At 44.2% G+C, this 20,183-nt stretch overlaps 1 protein-coding gene across 3 annotated transcripts; it reads right to left on the bottom strand.

Annotated features, from left to right (window-relative positions):
* Nucleotides 1–2,261: 2,261 nt before the first annotated feature.
* RPP14 (ribonuclease P/MRP subunit p14) lies at nt 2,262–19,449 on the bottom strand. Of its 3 annotated transcripts, XM_045493355.1 has the most exons (7): nt 18,486–19,449; nt 11,811–11,996; nt 8,323–8,420; nt 8,149–8,233; nt 4,993–5,069; nt 4,360–4,438; nt 2,262–3,903 (listed from the first exon to the last, which is right to left on the bottom strand). In XM_045493355.1, the coding sequence occupies exons 3-7, from the start codon at nt 8,418–8,420 to the stop codon at nt 3,847–3,849; spliced, it is 396 nt and encodes a 131-aa protein (XP_045349311.1). In that variant the 5' UTR covers nt 11,811–11,996; nt 18,486–19,449; the 3' UTR covers nt 2,262–3,846. The 3 variants fall into 3 exon arrangements, with proteins under 3 accessions (XP_045349311.1, XP_045349312.1, XP_045349310.1); XM_045493356.1 differs by lacking the exons at nt 11,811–11,996; nt 18,486–19,449 and adding an exon at nt 11,655–11,716; XM_045493354.1 differs by lacking the exons at nt 11,811–11,996; nt 18,486–19,449 and adding an exon at nt 11,503–11,698.
* Between the last annotated feature and the right edge of the window lie 734 nt (nt 19,450–20,183).

The following is a 20,183-nucleotide window of genomic DNA, read 5'->3' as shown; positions in this document are numbered from 1 at the left end:
TATACTTCAAGACGGCTGCTAGTCCCAGAGAGTGATTTCTACAGGAAGATGCAGTCTTGGCTTTGAGTCTGTATTTTGTTCAAATTCATATATATATGTTTTTTGTATTGATAATGTTTTTAATATAATTTATTGTAAAGTTGGTTAACATACAGTGTATACACTGTGCTCTTGGTTTTGGGGGTGCTTACATACAACACCGGGTGCTCATTCCAACAAGTGCCCTCCTCAATGCCCGTCACTCATTTTCCCCTCTCCCCCGCCCTCCCCCATCAACTCTGTTCTCTGTATTTAAGTCTCTTGTGGTTTGCCTCCCTCCTTCTCTGTAACTATTTTCCCCCCTTCCCTTCCTCCATGGTCTTCTGTTAAGTTTCTCAAGATCCACATATGAGTGAAAACATTTGATATGTCTTTCTCTTATTACACTTAGCATAATACCCTCCAGTTCCATCCACATTGCTGCAAATGGCAGGATTTTATTCTTTCTCATTGCCAAATAGTATTCCATCGTATACATAAACCACATCTTCTTTAACCATTCACCAGTTGATGGACATTTAGGCTCTTTCCATAATTCGGCTATTTTTGAAAACACTGCTATAAACATTGGGGTACATGTGCTCCTATGAATCAGCACTCCTGTACTCTCTGGATAAATTCCTAGTAGTGTTATTGTTGAGTCGTAGGGCAGTTCTATTTTTAATTTTTTGAGGAACCTTCACACTGTTTTCCAGAGGGCTGTACCAGTCTGCATTCCCACCAACAGTGCAGGAGGGTTCCCGTTTCTCCACATCCTCAGCAGCATCTGTTGTTTCCTGAGTTGTTCATTTTAGCCACTGTGTCTGGTGTGAGGTGGTATCTCCATGTAGTTTTGATTTGTATTTCCCTGTGATGAATGATGTTGAGCATCTTTTCACGTGTCTGTTGGCCATCTGGATGTCTTCTTTAGAAAAGCATCTATTCATGTCTTCTGCCCATTTCTTCACTGGATTATTTGTTTTTTGGGTGTTGAGTTTGGGAAGTTCTTTATATATTTTGGATACTAACCCTTTATCCAATATGCCATTTGCAAATGTCTTTTCCCATTCTGTTGGTTGCCTTTTAGTTGATTGTTTCCTTCGCAGTGCAGAAGCTTTTTATCTTGATGAGGTCCCAATAGTTTGTTTTTGCTTTTAATTCCCTTGCTTTTGGATATGTCGAGCAAGAAATTACTGTAGCTAGAGTCAAAGAGTTTGCCTGTTTCTCCTCTAGGATTTTGATGGTTTCCTGTCTCACATTTAGGTCTTTCATCCATTTTGAGTTTATTTTTGTGTATGGTGTAAGAAAGTGGTCTAGTTTCATTATTCTGCTTGTTGCTGTCCAGTTCTCCCAGCACCATTTGCTAAAGAGACAGTCTTTTTTCTCTTGGATACTCTCTTGCTTTGCCAAAGACTAGTTGGCCATATATTTGTGGGTCCAATTCTGGGTTCTCTATTCTATTCCATTGGTCTGTGTGTTTTTGTGCCAATACCATACTGTCTTGATGATTACAGCTTTGTAGTAGAAGCTAAAGTCTGAAATCATGATGCCTCCCACTTTGGTTTTCTTTTTCAACATTACTTTGGCTTTCAACATTCCGGGTCTTTTGTGGTTCCATACAAATTTCAGGATTGTTCTAGCTTTCAGAATTTCCATTTTGTTTTCCAATGCTGTATCAAAACTTCAGCTTGTGTAGTCTTTCACCTTATAAATGAGTCTTCTTCAGGTGCACCTGAGCCCGCACATGCTGTCTATTCTGAAGCCCATGGGAATGGCATCCTTGCTTCTCACATTGATTTTAGTATTTTCATCTTACCCATCACCAACTAGTGTACGGTACAACACCTAACAGTTTAAAAATATTATTTATACACATCACTGCCCTCTAGTGCCCAGAATGACTTTTTCTAGTAATCTGCTTAACTTCTACCTTTGATGTAAAAACAAAATCTAGTTACTGATCCACCAGGAGAAAAACCTTTTGCCAGGAAAAGTGAGTTGATCCCTCCAATTACACTTGATCTCATCTTCCTGATCAAAGCATCTAGCTGTAGAACCGCTCTATAAAGCTACAGAGCAGAAGTGGATGCTGTACTACAGATTATGTTATGTTGGCTGCATTGGGGATGATCACTCAGTACTAACACATTAAGCACATTTCCTCTTCAGCACCCCTCAATTTTTTTTTTTGATACTGTTTAATTTTCACTACCCCTCAACTCTTTTAAGAATTTGGCCTCCAGTGTTCCTTATACATTTTATTTCTTACAATATGTTTACAATAAGCATGTATTATTTATAAAGGGGAGAATCCACAGTATTTTCAAGGGAGGGAGAAAATAATCTGGATTATCAAAACAAATTTTGCATTCAAACTAGTCCAGGTTTAGACGGATTGACATCCTGAAAAATTAGCTTGTCATCTGTTTAGTACATGTAGGCCAGTTTGCTTTAAACTGAGGAGAATCTCTAACCTCACTGACAGGGGAAAATGGATGACAGTAGTGGCTACTTTACAGGCTAGACCTGGTACTTAGAGATTTGCATCTATCATCTCCAACAATCCTGTGTGGTAGGTGTCCTTATCCTCGTTTTATACATGAGATTGACAGAGTTTACATAAATGAGTCCAAGTGTGTGCATAAGCCGTTCTCCAATAACAGGAAAACCATCTGGAAGACAAATGCCACTGACGATGGAACAAGGTGCCATCGTGGTATAAACGGGAACAAATTACAATAAACTCTGACCTGGAAACTACTCAACAGGATCTAAGAATGCTGACTGGTAGAAGGTAGGTGTTCAAAGACGACCTGACTTCTGTTGTTGTCCTCAATAATTAAATGCTAGTTATAAATTCAGTGAGGAATTTACTCTCCACAGACACAGGCAGGTTTGTGTTATCCAAATGTATATCTAACTAGATGTGAAATCCTAAAAGTAGAACCTTCAGCTAAATAACCTTCCCAATGATTTTTCAATTTTAAAAACCTAGACAGATGATGAATATACTCAAGTCTGCGTGAAGCATAAAACTGGATTGGATAGAGGACTTTTGCACACCCCTCTCCCTGCTCCCCTTCCCCAACTCAGGCTTCTGGGTCTATAAGCCATCCTTCAGTGAAGAGCAGCAAAACCTATTTTCCTCAGAGGCTCCTCACGAATAGTACCACTAGCACCTGAATGTGCATCTTTACACACGTTTCAGGATTTGGGAGTTTCTGGGACCATAACTTTAACCAAGCCTTCCATAACAGTCTTTTTACTTTCTATTACAAAACACGACACTGCAATAACCGCAATGAACCGCTTTAGCTTTCGCACTTCTGCGGAAGCTAAAACAACTTCTCCAACATATAAAGGGGCTGGAAAGCTAATTTCCTGTGAAAGTAAAACACAGCCTGGCCCTGGCATTTTAGTTCCCAGGAGAGCTGAAATAAGCCCATTGATCAAAACTCCATGTACAACTGTCTTTCCAAACTTGGTGTGTTTTGCAAACTCTTCATTTAAATGCAAAGGATTGACATCCCCCGTTAATTCTGAGAAGGCAGCCACGTCCCTCTGTGTGAAGGCCCTGCTGAGTTCAGCATGGTCTCCAACTCGGACATGCATCTGCTCAATGTGCCACCTGCTCGGCACTTGCCAGCTCAGGCAGATTCTCCTCTGAAGCCCACCCCACCAACGATAGCTGCAAGTTACTGGGAACATCTTCAGCACTGTCAAAGTCCAGCAATCGGAGCTTTTCGACTGCTTCAGTCTTCAGATGTGATTCTGGCATCAAAAAGTACCTTTTGAGAGCGGAGGAATGTTTCTGACATTGAAGACTATTCAATCCAACACTAGTTCCCTACTGTTACCAGATAAGGCAAGAAGAAATGGAGAAACCTGTAAGAGAAAGAAAAAGTTAAGGAAATATTGGGAAAAGACTGCACTGAAACACGGGGCATGTGGAAACATGCCTAATTTCATGGGGTAAGCAAAGCTGATGCAGCAGCATTCTAAAGAGCATCCTTAGAGGTGGCCTTAGATAAATAAGTGATAGTAAGTTCAGAGACCGTGTTCCACTATTTAAGGCACTAGGCATTAAGCAATAAATGAAAAGTTAAGACTTTTCCACAAGAGCTCTAAGTTTCATCCCCAAACATCTCCCATAAAATCTAAAATCTAAGTGCCCTGTCTCACACTTCCAGAAGCAACAAAGTCCTTATCCCTCCCCACCACTCCCAGCTGAATAGTGTCAGCCATACTAGATTTATGCAGGCACAAAAATGGAACATGTATTAAAAAGCAGTTTCATCCCTACTCAACCTGGTTTGGAATATGTGAAGGAATGGGCTTTACCTGAATCACTCTGAAAGCACATCTCTTGCCTTTATAGGATCCCAACAGAGTCAAAGAGCTCCACAATTTCACAAGACCACTGTGGAAAGATCAAGAATACATAAAGATTTGTCGCGGTGACATCTCCCTAGTACCTTCATGACGGTCCAGGCAGTTAAATTAGGTCCAGAAAACCTAATTTAAATGAGAAAACTTCAAAAGTAAAAGCACAATATGTTATAGGCAGAGAATACAATGAACCTCAATTAGGAATTTTTTAAAAAAATTTTATTTAAGTAATCTTTACACCCAATGTGGGGCTCGAACTTATGACCCCTAGATCAAGAGTCACGTGCTCCTCAGACTGAGCCAGCCAGGAGCCCCGGGAATGTTTCTAAAATACACATCTCTGAGTTTGCAACCATGACCATCAATTGGGAAACACTACAATTGTAAGCAAATCATGAGTTTTCCTCTGTATAGTGTAAGCTTGGTGGATGAATGTTCGTATCCTTCCCAGTTTAAACTTCTAAAAGCTGCTCAGGGTTCACAATGACAAAACTCTTCTCATACTGAGAGGAGAGCATTTTTGCTATATTTCTCCACTCATCTCTCTGCTCTGTTATACCACAAATATGCCACCATCTGTTGTACCTGCTACATATCCTCAAGGTGGCTGACAAGGTCTTCTCTTCGTAGGTCAGGATGTCCAAGGGTAAGGCTGCATCAACCTAGGTATGGAAAAATACTATTAGGAGACTACTGTCATCACTAATCTTTATTCTTTTAAGTCATCTCTATGCCCAGTGTGGGGTTTGAACTCATAACCCTGAGATCAGGAGTCGCATGCTCCTCCAACTGAGCCAGCCAGGTGCCCCTGTCATCACCAGTCTTAAAGTCTAATAACTAATCCTGTCAACTGCTTTTCTCCTCCAAAAAAACAGTATTTAGTAGTGGCGTAGTACTGGTCCTGCTTATTTACAATTCCCTGTCTGGAATGTTCTTCTTGTACCTCTTCATACTGCTAGTGACTCTTCACCTTTCAAGTCTCTGTTTAAACTGTCCTATCCCTGGGAGCTGGGTCAGTTGGTAGAGCATGAGACTTTCAATTTCAGGGCCATGAGTTCAAGCCCCACGTTGGGCACGAAGCCTACTTAATAAAAGGTCTCATCCCTGATCCTCAAGCTTAAGCTCAATTGCTTGGTATGCTCGTCACATACAGGAACCACATACTTCCTCGCATAATATTCATTATTCTTGCCAGTAACTGTTCAACAGAGTTTTCTACTAAAATAATCAAGACTATTCATCAATGAGGCAGATGCCCTGTCTGTTCATGGCTACATCCTCAGGAACCAGGTTTTATACCTGCCATATAGAAGGAATAGTTTTTCCTTGAACTTTTTATTTTGAAAAATTAAAGTCACAGGAGGTTGCAAAGAAATTTACAGGAAGGTTCTGCGCACCCTTCAAAGCCTCCCCCAGTAGTACAATATCAAAACCAAAAATCTAATATCGACCAGTTTATTCAGATTTTACCAGTGACATACGCACTCATGTTTGTGTATTTGTGTGTGTGCGTGTTTATGTGTGTACTTCTACGCAATTTTACCACATAAGTAGTTTCATGCAACCACCAGCACAATCAAGATAAAGAATTATACCATCACCACAGGGATTGCTCCTTCTACCTCTTTTTAGTCACAGCCACTCCTCCCCCCAACCCATAACCACTAATCTTTCTCCAGATTATATAACTGTTATTTCAGGAGCATTACATACATGGGATCACCTGACTGTTACTTTTTGGAACTAGCTTTTCACTTAATTCTCTGGAGATTCAGTTACACTACTGCATATATCTATAGTGTGTTCCTTTTTATTATCGAGTATATTCCATGGTACGAACATTTAACTACTCACCCACTGAAGGACATCTGGCTAACTTCTGCTTTTGGGCTCTTACAAATAAAGCTGCTATAAGCACTCACATACGAGTTCTGTGCAAACACTAGTAAGTTTTTACTTCTCTGGGACAAATGCCCAGGTGTGTAACTGCTGGATAGTACAGTAGCTGCATGTTTAATTTTTTCTTTTACAAATGGTGTCCCAAAGTGGCCGTGCCTTTTTACATTCCCGCTAGCAATGCATGAGTGATCCAGTTTCTCTGCATCCTTGCCAGCCTTTAATGTTATCGCTATCTATAAAATTTCAGTTGTTCTGCCAGGTGTGTAGTGATATCTCATCGTGTATTTTAAAAAAAATTTTTTTAATGTTTATTTATTTTTGACAGAGAGACAGAGCATGAGTGGGGGAGAGGCAGAGAGAGAGGGCAACACAGAATCCAAAGCAGGCTCCAGGCTCTGAGCTGTCAGCACAGAGCCTGACGCGGGGCTCAAACTCACAGACTGTGAGATCATGACCCGAGCCGAAGTCAGGTGCTCAACCGACTGAGCCACCCAGGCACCCCACTCATCGTGTATTTTTTAAAATATTTTTTTAATTTGAGAGAGAGAGAGAGCAAGCAGGGGAAAGGGGCAGAGGGAAAAAGAAAGACAATCCTAAGTAGGCTCTATACTCAGTGCAGGGCCTGACAGAGGCTAGATCCCACGACCCTGGCATCATGACCTGAGACAAAATCAAGAGTCGGATGCTCAATCGACTGAGCCACCCAGGTGCCCCTGTGTTTTTAATTTGCATTTCCCTAATGGCTAACAATGCTGAACTTTTCATTCATGTGCTTCTTTGCCAATGGTACATCTTTTTTAGTGAAATGTCTATTCATATCTTTTGCTCATTTTCTTTTTGTTATTTATTTATTTAGAGAGCAAGCAAGCATGTGCCTGACCGGGGGAGGGGCAGAGAGAGAGAGAGAGAGAGAGAATCCCAAGAAGGCGCCACACTGTCAGCATGGAACCCGACACGGAGCTCGAACCCACAAACCATGAGATCACAATCTGAGCCAAAATCAAGTCGGACCCTTAGCCAACTGAGCCACCCAAGCGCCCCTGCTCATTTTCTAATTGCAATGTTTGGTTTCTCACTATTGAGTTTTTAGAGTTCTTTTCATATTCTAGATATGCAGGTTTTAAATAGTTCCCCCAGTCTGTAATATGTCTTTTCATCCTCTTAACTGAGTCTTTTGTGGAGTATATGTTTTTAATTTTAATGAGATGCTTACCAGATGGATTTGATAAAACATATGAATCAGAAAGTAATTTTCTGAGTCATCTGCCTTTGTTCTCTCTCAAAATTCTACTATTTTCAAGAGAATGCTAAAAGAGGACTACTCAATGTGCCGGTCTGTGATAAAATAAGAGGCTGTATCACAATGTAAATGAACAAGATTGCTAAGCACATTGTTTAGTTCAGCTGTTCTTTTATTTTTTTTTTTTTAGTAATCTCTACACCAATGTGGAGCTTGAATTCACAACGCCACGATTAAGAATCACATGCTCCTCTGATGGTTTCAGCTCAATTTTTCACATAAGGAGACTTTCTCAGTAAAGGAAGTGGTGTGCTGTTTCTGCTGCGAGCCACAAATCTTCACAATGGGCAAAAAAACTATCTGCAGGTTGCAGATCTGGACCATACCGTGAGTAGTACTGGCCTAAAACAAACATTTGTCTAACAAGTTGCTCATCAAACAGAAGGCATATTAGAACAAACCTACCCAAAGTATATTTCTGAAAGTCCGCTTCTGCAATTTCAAATATGGTTTTACAGTTCTAAAAAAGTATTTGGAAAAGCACCATTTTAGTATTTCTGACAAAGATCTAAGGAGTGTTCAATCTACTAAGTGATTCATACCTCCCCAAACAGGTCCTTCAAGGCTGAAATAAGCAGCTGTTTGAACTGTGCAACATTCAGTCCAACCCCATGGTCTTGAAATTCTCTGTAATAACATTAAAAAGTAAAAAATGTATTTCATACTATTCAGACTCATAAAGTAATCAAAAGTAGAACTTAGGAAACTGAACTTACAGACACACTTTCATATAGTGGTGCTCAGAGGGATTTTTGTAAACTATTCTTTCATATGTAGTGGCTGGAGCTGGCATCTTTTCCAACACTGACCACATCTAGAAATCAAGTCAAGAGAGCTAGAAGTTAGCAAGGTACAAGCTATTTTTCACTTTTTTAATGACAATCTGACCCATCTTTATTTTTTTAATTAAGCTCTACACCCAATGTGGGGCTTGAACTCACAATCCCAAGATCAAGAGTCACATACTTTACCAACTGAGCCAGCCAGGTACCTGACTCATTTGATTTTTAAAAGAACTCCTAGTATAGTGGGGTGCTTCAGTGGCTCAGTCAGTTAAGCATCTGACTTAGCTCAGGTCATGATCTCAGAGTTCACAAGTTTGAGTCCCATGTCAGGCTGTGTGCTGACAGCTCAGAGCCTGGAGCCTGCTTCGGACTGTATGTCTCCCTCTCTATCTGCCCCTCCCCTGCTTGTGCTCACACTTGCTTGCTCTCTCTCTCTCTCTCTCTCGAAAATAAATAAATAAACTTAAAAAAAAAAAAAAGATAAAAGAACTCCTAGTATAGTAACTAATCTAATTCTGGTCAAACCAAAGTTACCCAGACAGACACAAAGTTTCCAGATTTTATATATGCCAGACCATTGTACTCTTAAATTCTAATGACATAATCCCAATGAACATTTATCATCACTTAGTACCTAGCTCTATGCTAAACGCTTCACATACTTTAGGTCATAAGTCTTCAAAATGATCCCACGAGGTAAAAGCTATTATCACTCCCATTTTTGGGAAGAGGACATTGAGGCTTAGCAAAGAGAGGGAACACTTGCCCAAGGGCACACAGATTCCAACGGCTGCTGAGTCCTCTCAAGACCACTCTAGTAGGATGTCTCTCTTTTTATTTTTGAGAGACAGAGAGAGAGAAAGCGCGAGCAGGGGAAGGGCAGAGAGACAGAATCCAAAGCAGGCTTTAGGCTCTGAGCTACCAGCATAAAGCCTGACACAGAGCTCGAACTCATGAGCTGTGCAATCATGACCCAAGCTGAAGTCAGGCGCTTAACCAACTGGGCCTCCCAGGCGCCCCTAGTATATCTCTTAAAAAAAAAAAATTGCATACAGAAATAAAATCTAGGATCTGAAGGCCCTCTTCTTGTTTACTCTCAGTCCACACAGTACATGAGCAGAATGAGGGGTGGTAGTTCTGCTGTCCCATCACATGCTGGGTTTGCCTGTTGTCTGTCTGGAAGCCATGTCTGCACAGGGCTATTTCGCAAACCCACAAAAGACCAAGCTTAAACAGCAAGGGGTTTAAGAGGAATTCCTGGAATGGACCTCGATGTCATTCCTAACAGATTTGGATCTTTCAAGAACACAGAACATGCTGATCCCCCTGTGGAGAATCCCTGTCCTTGGCTCCACTCCCACCTCACTCTCCCTCTGCATAGCCCCTACTCATCCTTTGAATTTTAGCTTACAGGTTACCTCCTCTTCTCGAAGTTTCACCTCAAGGAGGCCTTCCTTGACACCCTGTTCTAAGTTAGATTCCCTTGTTATGCAACCTCTTAATACTGTTTAATATCTGGTTCTCCACTAAAGGAACCAGGAAACTGAGGTCCAACCAAGGAAAGGGACTTAGCAAAGGTCATAAAGCTCTAAACCAGCATTTACAAAAACCTATGCATCAGGTTTAGTTCCTACTACTCCTAGATGATATCCCCAGAGAAAATGACAAGTCAAGGTCAAGGAGCTACATCCAACCACCCACTTAATAGTTACTGTGTGTGGCGCAGAGTATGTATTCAATAAACACTGAATGGTGATGTCTTAGGTCTATATGTTCAAGGGTATCTTTGGTTTCAACACTGCAGAAATAACTACCTGATGATTCTTTCCCAATCATTAGAATCTTCCCTGACTAGAAGAACAGGAAGAAACACTTCATTCGTTGTCTCACACATGATAGGTGTTTTTTAAGAGTTACTATCAGCCTTGACAGAGTTGGCTGCCTGAGGTAGGGGAACGAGATTGGGGCCTGGGGCTCAGGCTGTCAAAAACAATGAAGACTTAAGGAGTATTCTGGAAATGGACCGTGATAATGGTTGCACAGCAATGTTAACATACACTTAAAAGTGATAAATTTTATGTCGTATATATTTTACCAAAAAAGACTTAAAGAACAAGTGTTTACTGAGCAGTCACCTCCACATAGCCTGAGCTTCAGGGTCAGTGACAGTATTGCCCTCTGCAGATTATCCTGATATTAAAGGAGAGGATGTCAGGTAGCCCTTCATACAGCCTGGCATATCCACCAGGCTCAGCACCATGAAAGCACTTCCACAGCCATTGTTATCATAATCTTTGAAGCCAGGCTTTGTAATGGCTGCAAGGATGCTCATCAAATGACCTACTAATAACAGATGTCCCTACTTCCACCTGCTTCGCCCCAGCACCTCCCAATCTAGTTTCTACAGCAGCCAGGATGAGTCAATTAAAAGCTATTCAAGCCGCGGCCATTTCTCTGCTCAAAACCTTGCAACGGTTCCCATTTTATTCAGAGTAAAGCTAAAGGACCTACCGGTCCTGCAAGGCCTTACCTGATTTGTACCCCTGCCTCCTCCAACCGCTCTGATCTCATGTCCTACCATACTCCCCTACTCAACCCCTTCCACCAGAGGCCTCCTAGCTCTTCCTCACACACCATTTCTCTCCCGCCTCTGCGCCTGGCTCCTAGCTTTAACGCAGGCTGGGAATACTCTTTTTCCAGGTAGCCAGGTGGCTCGCTCCCTTGCTTCCTTCATGGCTTTGATCAACTCTCCCCCCCTCGCTTTGGTCTGCTGGTTATCTAATACGGCAACCCCTCCAGGCTCCTGCTCTAGTTTTTTCTCATAGAACTTACTACGCCTCTAACACAACTACGTAACTCATTTATTCTCTACTTGTACTTCCCTCCTCCACCCCAACATAACGTACACTCTGCAAGAAACAGGAATATCTTGTTCAATACTGTTTCTCAAGAATCAAAAACTGCATCGCACACAGTACACATTAAATACATAAGGCTGGGGCCAAATCAGTCATTAAAGAAAGAAAAAAAAAAGCTCAATCCTGCACTGTTGGGCACTTCGGTTGTTTTCAACTTTCTTCGACCACCATCCGCCACTTATTTAGCGCCCACCTGGCGCCGGGCGCATGCGCTCTGCACACATGGTCCCGCTCGCTCCTCGCAGCCACCATCCGCTACCGAGACCCCGCAGCACAAACCCCCAGGGAAGTGCGCGGCGGAACCTCCCCAGCCGCACAGTGTCCCAAACCCCAGCGGATAGGTACTTCAGAATGCCACGCGCCGCCCGCCGCAACTCCCGTCTTGCGCACGCGCGCCTGGCGCACACGTCCTAGCGTCAACAGCGTGGCCGACTGAGCCCGATCCCGGCGAACAACCGCTCTGCTATGGTCTTCCACTTTTCTGCTCTCGGTCGGACTAACCTGGCGCCTTCCTGAATCCCGTTCCTTGCAAGACTCTGCCAAAGCTCGGAGCTCCCCCGCAGAGGCCAGACCCTGGGCCCGGGAAACTCCGGGGATGTTTACGTTTGGCTCCTGTTTCGCCCTCCGGAAGCGTCAGTGACGTCTAGGCGCGGATATGACGTCACCGCGCGGAGTTCGCCTAAGAACCTAGGGATAAATCGTGATCAGTAGCTGAGACTGGCCGAGCTCAGTGCCCCCTGGTGCTCACTCCAGAGAATGCTCTATGAGCGAATGTCTGAATGGGGTTGGGACTCCGGATGTGTTTATTCGGTCCGGGAGCTCGCTTCATAGTCATTCATTTATGCATGCATTCATTCATTCAACTTTATATATAGCAGCTCTTCTGCTGAGCATTTGTCAAGCACTCCAAGGACAGGAGCCGCTCTCAATGTCCCTTGTGGCTCCCAGCATACAGTAGTGTATCTATCTGAGTTGGTCCAGATGGTCCTGTCTTCAAATTTAAGCCAGGTTTCATCTGTGCATTTATTCAGTAAGTACTTGCTGAGCCCAGCCAAGTACTTTTGGCCCCGTACCCGTAAAACAAATAGTGTTTATATTTAATAATTAATAATAATAATAATAATAGATGATAATTATCAAGTATTTTCTTTGGGCCAGGTGCTATGAAAAAAAAAAAAAACTTTTCAGATGTTATTTCGGGGAACTCTCACACAATCCCAAAGTAGCTATTATTATGATCATCCCCATTTTAAAGGGGTAGAGACTGCGGCACAAGAGGCTGTTACTTGCCCAAGATCACATGTTTATAACTGGTGAGCAGACGGTCTGACTCCAGATGGTGCTCTCCATACTGCACCGTGCCACCACCAGTTGTGTGTTATGAGTCAGGAGTGCGTGGGGGAGAGGGGCTGGGGCTGCCATAACTTGAGTATGAGCCCCATGAGGATGGGGATGGTATTGTTTGTGTTGGCTCACCACAGCATCCCCCTGCCTGACACTCAACATGTTTAGTGAATGCAGTAATTCATAGATGGGTGTGCTAATTCTACTTCCTTTGGGGGCAAAGGGTTGCCCTGAACAGCCAAAACTGAGCCTGAGTCAGTTGGGACCTTCTCTCTTAATGTCTTTTCTAAAAATTCCACTGTCTGCTATTTCCTGAAACTTCAGTCTGGCTATTGTCGTGTTCTGTGTCCTGCAGCTTCTGCTTCCCTTCCTTCTCCCCTCAGAGGAGACAGAACTTGTTCCAGATGGGGGGAGAGATAGAGGAAATCAACACAGACCCCACAGCCAGTGGTGTTTTCTTTTTCTTTTTCTTTCTTTCTTTCTTTCTTTCTTTCTTTCTTTCTTTCTTTCTTTCTTCTTTCTCTTTCTTTCTTTTCTTTCTTTCTTTCTTTTTCTCTTTCTTTCTTTCTTTTTCTTTCTCTTATAAAGTTTATTTATTTTGAGAGAGAGAGAGCGCCCGTGCACAAAATTGGGGGGGGGGGCGGGGGCAGAGAGAATCCCAAGCAGAGTCTGTACTGTCAGTGCAGATCCTGATTCGGGGCTCGAACTCATGAACCACAAGATCATGACCTGAACTGAAATCGAGAGTTGGCCTTAACCGACCGAGCCACCCAGGTGCCCCTGGTATGAGTTTCTGAAGTGTCCTTCCAGAGATACAGTAGGGGGGCTTTCCCTTTGTAACAATAAATCTGAACATCACTCCTAATCATAACACACAAGCCTGTCTCGGTCTTTATAAAAGTTGCCTAGCATTGCACTGGTGGCGTCAGTTGGCTCAAGATGGCCATTCTGGACTCTCTGTTTCTGACACGTCAGAGCAAAGTTGTTGGGGATCTGAGAGTATTTTATGTTCCTGGAAGTGATGGCAGCTGAGAAAGAGCTGAATCCATACTTCCCCTCTTCTGCTGTGCTCTTCAGCTCCCCTTCCTGCCTTGTAAACTGCTGCCAAGAGTGGCTTTTACTAAAACTTTCATAACTTTAGGAAGAGAAGTCAAGAGAGAGGCCCAAGTAGGATCACAGCCACAAATCTCCATCAGCCTCATGGGAATCATATCCACTCATGTCAGCAGATGAAGAAGGTAGGACAAAGTGGGGTGCCTGGGTGGCTCAGTCCATTAAGCGTCTGACTCGGTTTCACTCAGTTCATTTCAGTTTTGTGAGTTCAAACCCGCATCGGGATCTGCGCAAAGTCTGCTTGGGAGTCTCTCTCTCCCTCTCTCTCTGTTCCTCCCCCACTCACACTCTCTCAAAAATAAATTAAAAAAAAAAAAAAAGAAAAGAAAGGAAAGGAAAAGGTAGGACAAAGGAAGTGAAAATGACTAGAAGCTAAAGGCTATGGAATGACAGCTGTTGTTTCCATTTAGGGAGACCTGCCAAGTACCTGATTGCTTGCTTACATTATCCTATCTACCCTGCAATGTCACTATTATTATTGCCTTCACAGATTAAAAAAAAAAAAAAAAAGTAGAATAAGCTATTTACCTACGGTGATGAGAAGCCCCAGAACCCATGGGATGACATGGCTAGACGTTACTCTTTGAGGCAACCCTGAGCATCATCTCCAAACAGGAAATATGAAAAGCGGGCATGTTTTTGAGTCCCCAGAGGCCGAGCATGAGATAGGAATCTTTGTGGAAGTAATTTATTGGGGACAGCTCTCATGGGAAACCTGCGAGTGGGAGAAGAAAGCAGGATGGGGCAGGGGAAGAAGCTAAACAAAGCCATGGGTTCAGGTGAAGCCCAACCTCAGGCTGATCCCACACGGAGCCCTGGAGCACAAGTGATACCAGCAAGCTTCCAGCCTGGAGGCAAGGCGGCCAAGGCTTCATCACACTCCTCTCCGGTCACTGACTGCCAGCTGTAGGGTTGCCAGATTTAGCAAAGAAAAATAGTTGCCCAGTTAAATTTGAGTTTCAGATAAACAATGAGTAGGATATCCTTGTGCTAAGAAAGTATTCGTTGTTTGCCTGAAATTAAATTTAGCTGGGTATCCTGTATTTTGTCTGGCAACCCCAGGAGGTGAGAGGAAGAGGATGGGGCACAACCTCGAAGGAGCCTCCTGGCATCTGAGGGCGCTTCTCTGGGAGAAGGGCAGGTGTGTTTCCTCAGCAGCCAGTACTCCCAGCAGGTGGGGGGTGGGGGCAGCAGTCAGTACAGGGGATCTGGAAAGGACATCAGCAGCACACGCTGCAGGCAGGGACTCTGGGGGCAGCTCACCAGTCAAGGGTACAAAAGACCAGAAGCTCCTGCCCAGACTGTTAAGTCCAAACCATCCCCATCATCCAGGGGAGTGGCAGGACGGTCCCTGCCTCGGCCCTAACCTTGGCTGCTCTCTGAGGATGTTTTTGCTCCTTCCCAGTCAGTCTCCTACTTGTGTTGGGGCTGGAGCAAGGGCCAGACTATCTAACTTTGTCTCACCCAGAATTTCTGAAATGTATTTAAATGATAGAGGAACCTTTCCTTACAAGTGACCTTAGAAACCCCTAATAAAAGGCTCTAGGACCTTAGGAAGAGAGAATGTGGGGAGAGGACAACCACCTTGTAATTAAGCAGCCTGTTTCTGGAGGGGCCCACGAGGCTTTCTTGAAATTCAGAGATCCTCTCTGAGAGATTCATCGTGTTCCTACAAAGTACACCCTCTCTGTACCCCCCTTTCCTTAGAGGGCTCTGCATCCCCATTCCAGGAACCAGGGGGATCTGTGGGTTCTGACCTACAGGAGTCCCAAAACACAGAGGTAAGTGAAAAGAGCAGGCAGGGGGTGCGGGGTGGCAACCGTAACGTCCAGCAGGACCCATTTATGTAAAAACCAAACAAACCATCAATAAACCAGCTGTAGGGTCTTTTCTGATTATACATATGTGTGTATAAGAATATTTTTTAAACACTCATTTTTAAATTTGTTTTAAAGTGACAGGTCATTATTCTTTTTTTTTTTTTTTTCGACGTTTATTTATTTATTTATTTATTTTTTTGGGACAGAGAGAGACAGAGCATGAACGGGGGAGGGGCAGAGAGAGAGGGAGACACAGAATCGGAAACAGGCTCCAGGCTCTGAGCCATCAGCCCAGAGCCTGACGCGGGGCTCGAACTCACGGACCGTGAGATCGTGACCTGGCTGAAGTCGGACGCTTAACCAACTGCGCCACCCAGGCGCCCCGACAGGTCATTATTCTTATAATTTAACAATTGTCAAACAATTTTATAGTTGCTTATAAAATTAAATAATTTTCTAATTGTCAAATGAAAGTCAGGACTGCCCCTTAGAGTCACAAGAGGGAGCCATGGACCACACCTGTGTTTATGCCTCTCTTCCCACCTTGGAAGAACAGACTCTTCCTCAAGATGCCCCTTCTTATCCCCCGGTTCCTACCCCTCCAACCTCTACCCCAAGGCAGGAGAGAGGAAGCAGGGAATGGAGACCTACCATCCCTTATCCACAATTCTGAAATCCAAGAAAAGCATGGAAACCAAATCTTTCTTCATGTGGCACCCAACGCTTAATCTGAACAGAGGTGAAGTTTTTTATAGCTTTTGTCCCATTTAGTGTGGATATTCATACACTGCACAGCAGAAATGTCAATGCATTTGATCCTGTAAAGCAGTCCCAGACCCCACTGGGGATATTACATAATCTGTGGTATACACACCATAATACCTTTCTAAAATGGGAAAATTTCTCAATTTGGAATCACATCTGGCTCTTTGAGGTTTGGTAAGGGATTGTAGACCTATACTTACATCTATAGCTGCCACTTTCTGTCACTAAGAATCCTTCTTTCTTCTCCCATCCCCTGCTGGAGGGTGGAAATACCATAGGTGTGCCCTAAAGTTCCTAGTCACTGCCTGGAGGGTATAGAGACCAAATATCCAACAAGCAATGAAGGAAAGGTTCCTCCAGGAGCCAAGGGAGGGGAGCCTTCCTGCTGCTGAAAGGAGTCATCTGATATCCTCTCCCTGACTAGGCTAACGACGGTCACACAAGACCCTCATTCCATCATAGGCAACCCCAGGCCCACATCCTGGTGACTTCCAGTCCAGAGAGCAGCAACGCTGGGCCCCAGAGCCCCAGGGGAGCTGGGGGTACAGAACAGCAGCCCTGCACCGTCACCCTCTGGCTCTGACCTCAGCAGGTAATTTGAGGACATCTCTGCTGCCCCATCTGTGACCACTCCCACCTCCTCTCTACTTTTTCACCTTCTTTCCAGGATGGAGGATTTGTATGAACATCATCCAACTTTGGGGTGGGTGGGAGTGAGGAGAGAAGCCACTGGTGAGAAAGCCCAGTCTGTATGGCTAAAGGAGTGATGCTGGAAGATATACAAGATGAGAGATCAGAAGAGCCAGGCTCCCAACTGTCAGGGGAGAGTGTATCTCTTTGTGCCTGCCTGCATGTGTGAAAGAGACAGACAGACAGATATGAGACAAATAAAGTGATGAAACACATGGGGGTGGGAGGTGGGGGAGGATAGGAGGAGAGACAGAGACAAAGAGTTAAAAAACAAACAAACCAAAACTACCAAACCTGGCCGAAGAGTATTTCAGCAAACATTTTTGGAATAGACCCAGTGAATTGCCACTTTTAATAAAACATTTCTCGATCTAAGACAGGAAGTCCCCAAAGCGGAAAGCTGGTATATGTGGATGTTAAAATTTATATCCATCATCTCAGAACAATGTTAATTAACCAACTGATGAATTGTCCAGAGATCAATATCCAGGGCTTGGAAAGTTAAATGAGGAACCTTAAGTCAGTATTTATGTTTAATTAAAACCTAAAAATTATCTGAAGAGAGTGCGAAAGCCCTGGCTGGTATGAAGTCCAGAGAGTTGACCTTACCTTTCAAAGGGAGCCTGAACTGGTCCCAGGCAGAGCCTCAGGGCTGCCTCTGGAGTGGCAGCTAGGAGCAGAGCTACATCAATCGCCTGCTTTCCAAGACTGACCCCAAGGGACAACAAACAATCAGAGGAGACTTCTCCCATCCAGAAAACTGCTTTGGGCAAACAACACTGATGAACATTTCCAGTATGGCAGAGGGAAGGGGGTGTCAGCAAGAGGGAGTGAGTCCTTCCAGGGAGGGCATGACACCAGTCCTGGTTCTAAAAGAGACAGGAGATGAGCAGGCTGTCCCTTGAGGCACCCTTTGATGCCACAATGTAAGTAAGCTTGTTTGCTGCCTGGCAGGAGGCTGGGCAATGGGATATACTTAACTATTTGCTGAGTGAACAACTGGGTCATCTTCCTCAGCAGGAGCCCCAGGTGTGGCCTCAGTGACCTGTGGCTGAAGCTGTCACACACTGTCTTAGTTCAGGTGAGCCAACACGGCCCTAGGCTCTAATGGAAGTTGGGCCAGAGCTCCTGCCTGAACCAGTGAAAGCATAGTCACCTTCAATCATAAACCAAGAGGCTTCTCTATACTTGTTATCTGTGTGGACTCGGGCAAGATTCTTCACCTCTTAGTGCCTCAGTTTCCTGGCTATACAATGGGCACAAGTTATAAGTACCTTTTAGGGGTGTGTGAAAGCTTGATAAAGTGATTCATGGAAAATACTTGGGAGAGCACCTGGTGCAGTCTTCCAGCTGGCCTGACCTACCTTATAATCTCCCTGTACTTTCTGGGAACTTCCTTTGGACAACGCAACAGATAAGGTCCTCTGGGATGGGGAATACTCACTGGGGTTCATATGGAAGGCAGACGATGGGCAGCACCATCAAACTGATGTGTTTCTTGCATCAGTCTCTCCTGACGCTGCCTCTGTGCTGTACAAGAGGCCAGACTGATGGCAAATTGAGTCCTAACCATGGCCTCTCCCTCAGCTTCCTCGATGCCTGCCCAGCAGGATCCAGCCCCAAGGGACCCACGCCAGACAGTGGGATGTAAAGCCTGCTTGTGATTCCTGGGGCTTTCCGTCGTCATTTCAGAAGCTTCTGGCAGTCTTTCAGGCAAGGCTGTGATGAGTAACCCTTTTCTTCTTTCCAAAACTCTCATTAAAGGCACCCACCACAATGCCCAGTGGGCTGTGGCTTGGGGGGCAACCAGCAAGTTCTTCATAATCGCAAAGGCAAAAAGTCGGATGCAAAGGGGAGCTGTGCTTTTCTGCTTTTGAGGCCTCCTAACATGGTGGGGCCAGAACTGCAGGCCCAGAGGAGAACCGTGAAAACCCACTTTTTAGGTTTGTCCAAATGACTCTTTCATATGCTCCGCTCAGGACTCCCAGTGGATGCTTCCCAGTGACAGCGAGGGAGGTGGGAGCTGCATCCCGCTGCAGGCCCTGCCCACCATCCTCTTGGTGGGATGGACAGTACGGATGACCCCACTGAAGCAATTCTGGATGTGATCCTTAGCTGCCACCCACCCAGGGCATAACAATTCCTGCACCAATAGCGTTTCCCATCTGCAGTACTTATTCCAGGCCTGGGGCTTCTTCGGCTACCCCAGGCACCTCCCCTCATCACGCAAACCCATCCAGACTAACCCCTTCCCCCGGGACTGCACCAAGTTCAGAATTCTTGGTGAATGTGAAAGATTGGAATTGGCAGCACGTCTAAGATCTACTTTCTTTTCTATGTCATTGAATTTTGCTCTCACTTGCATTATTTCTATTTTTTTTTCTAGGCTTATTTTTGATTTCTTTTTATGACTTTAAGATTTTATTTTCATTTTTGTTATTTTTTAAATTGTCTTAGAGAGAGAGTGTGAGTGGGGGAGAGGGCAGAGGGAGAGAGAGAGAGAGAGAGAGAGGGAGAATTTCAAGCAGTTTCCACACTTAGCACAGAGCTTGATGCAGGGTTTGATCCCATGACTCTGGGATCATGACCTGAGCTGAAATCAAGAGTCAGATGCTCAAATGACTGAGCCACCCAGGCACCCCAAGATTTTATTTCTGCCCCCCACTCAGGAAGTCCCCCTTAAAATTTCTTGCAGGGCTGGTTTAGTGGTCACAAACTCCTTTAATTTTTGTTTGTCTAGGAAACTTTTAATCTCTCCTTCTGTTTTGAATGACAGCCTTGCTGGATAAAGAATTCTTGGCTGCATATTTTTTCGATTTAGCACATTAAATATATCCTGCCACTCCTTTCTGGCCTGCCAAGTTTCTGTGGATAGGTCTGCTGCAAACCTTTTCCCTTGTATCTTAAGAACTTTTTTTTCCCCTTGCTGCTTTCATGATTCTTTCCTTGCCTGAGTACTTTGTGAATTTGACTATGATATGCCTTGTTGATGGTCAGTTTTTATTGAATCTTATGGGACTCCTCCGTGCTTCCTGGATTTTGATGTCTGTGTCCTTCCCCAGGTTAGGAAAGTTTTCCACTATGATTTGCTCACATAACCCTTCTACTTCTCTCTCTTCATCTTCTGGGACCCCTATGATTC

Source organism: Leopardus geoffroyi, chromosome A2, assembly GCF_018350155.1.
Source record: "Leopardus geoffroyi isolate Oge1 chromosome A2, O.geoffroyi_Oge1_pat1.0, whole genome shotgun sequence".
Classification (NCBI taxonomy): Eukaryota; Metazoa; Chordata; class Mammalia; order Carnivora; family Felidae; genus Leopardus; species Leopardus geoffroyi.
This window is presented reverse-complemented; position numbering and strand designations above follow the sequence as displayed.

Coding starts and splice junctions, on each gene's coding strand:
- RPP14 (XM_045493355.1), bottom strand. CDS start 8,420: ATGTGGTCAGTGTTGGAAAAGATGCCAGCTCCAGCCACTACATATGAA. Junction 8,234..8,322: donor CACTATATGAAAGTGTGTCT/GTAAGTTCAGTT, acceptor ATGTTATTACAG/AGAATTTCAAGACCATGGGG. Junction 4,439..4,992: donor ACCTTGAGGATATGTAGCAG/GTACAACAGATG, acceptor ATCTTTCCACAG/TGGTCTTGTGAAATTGTGGA.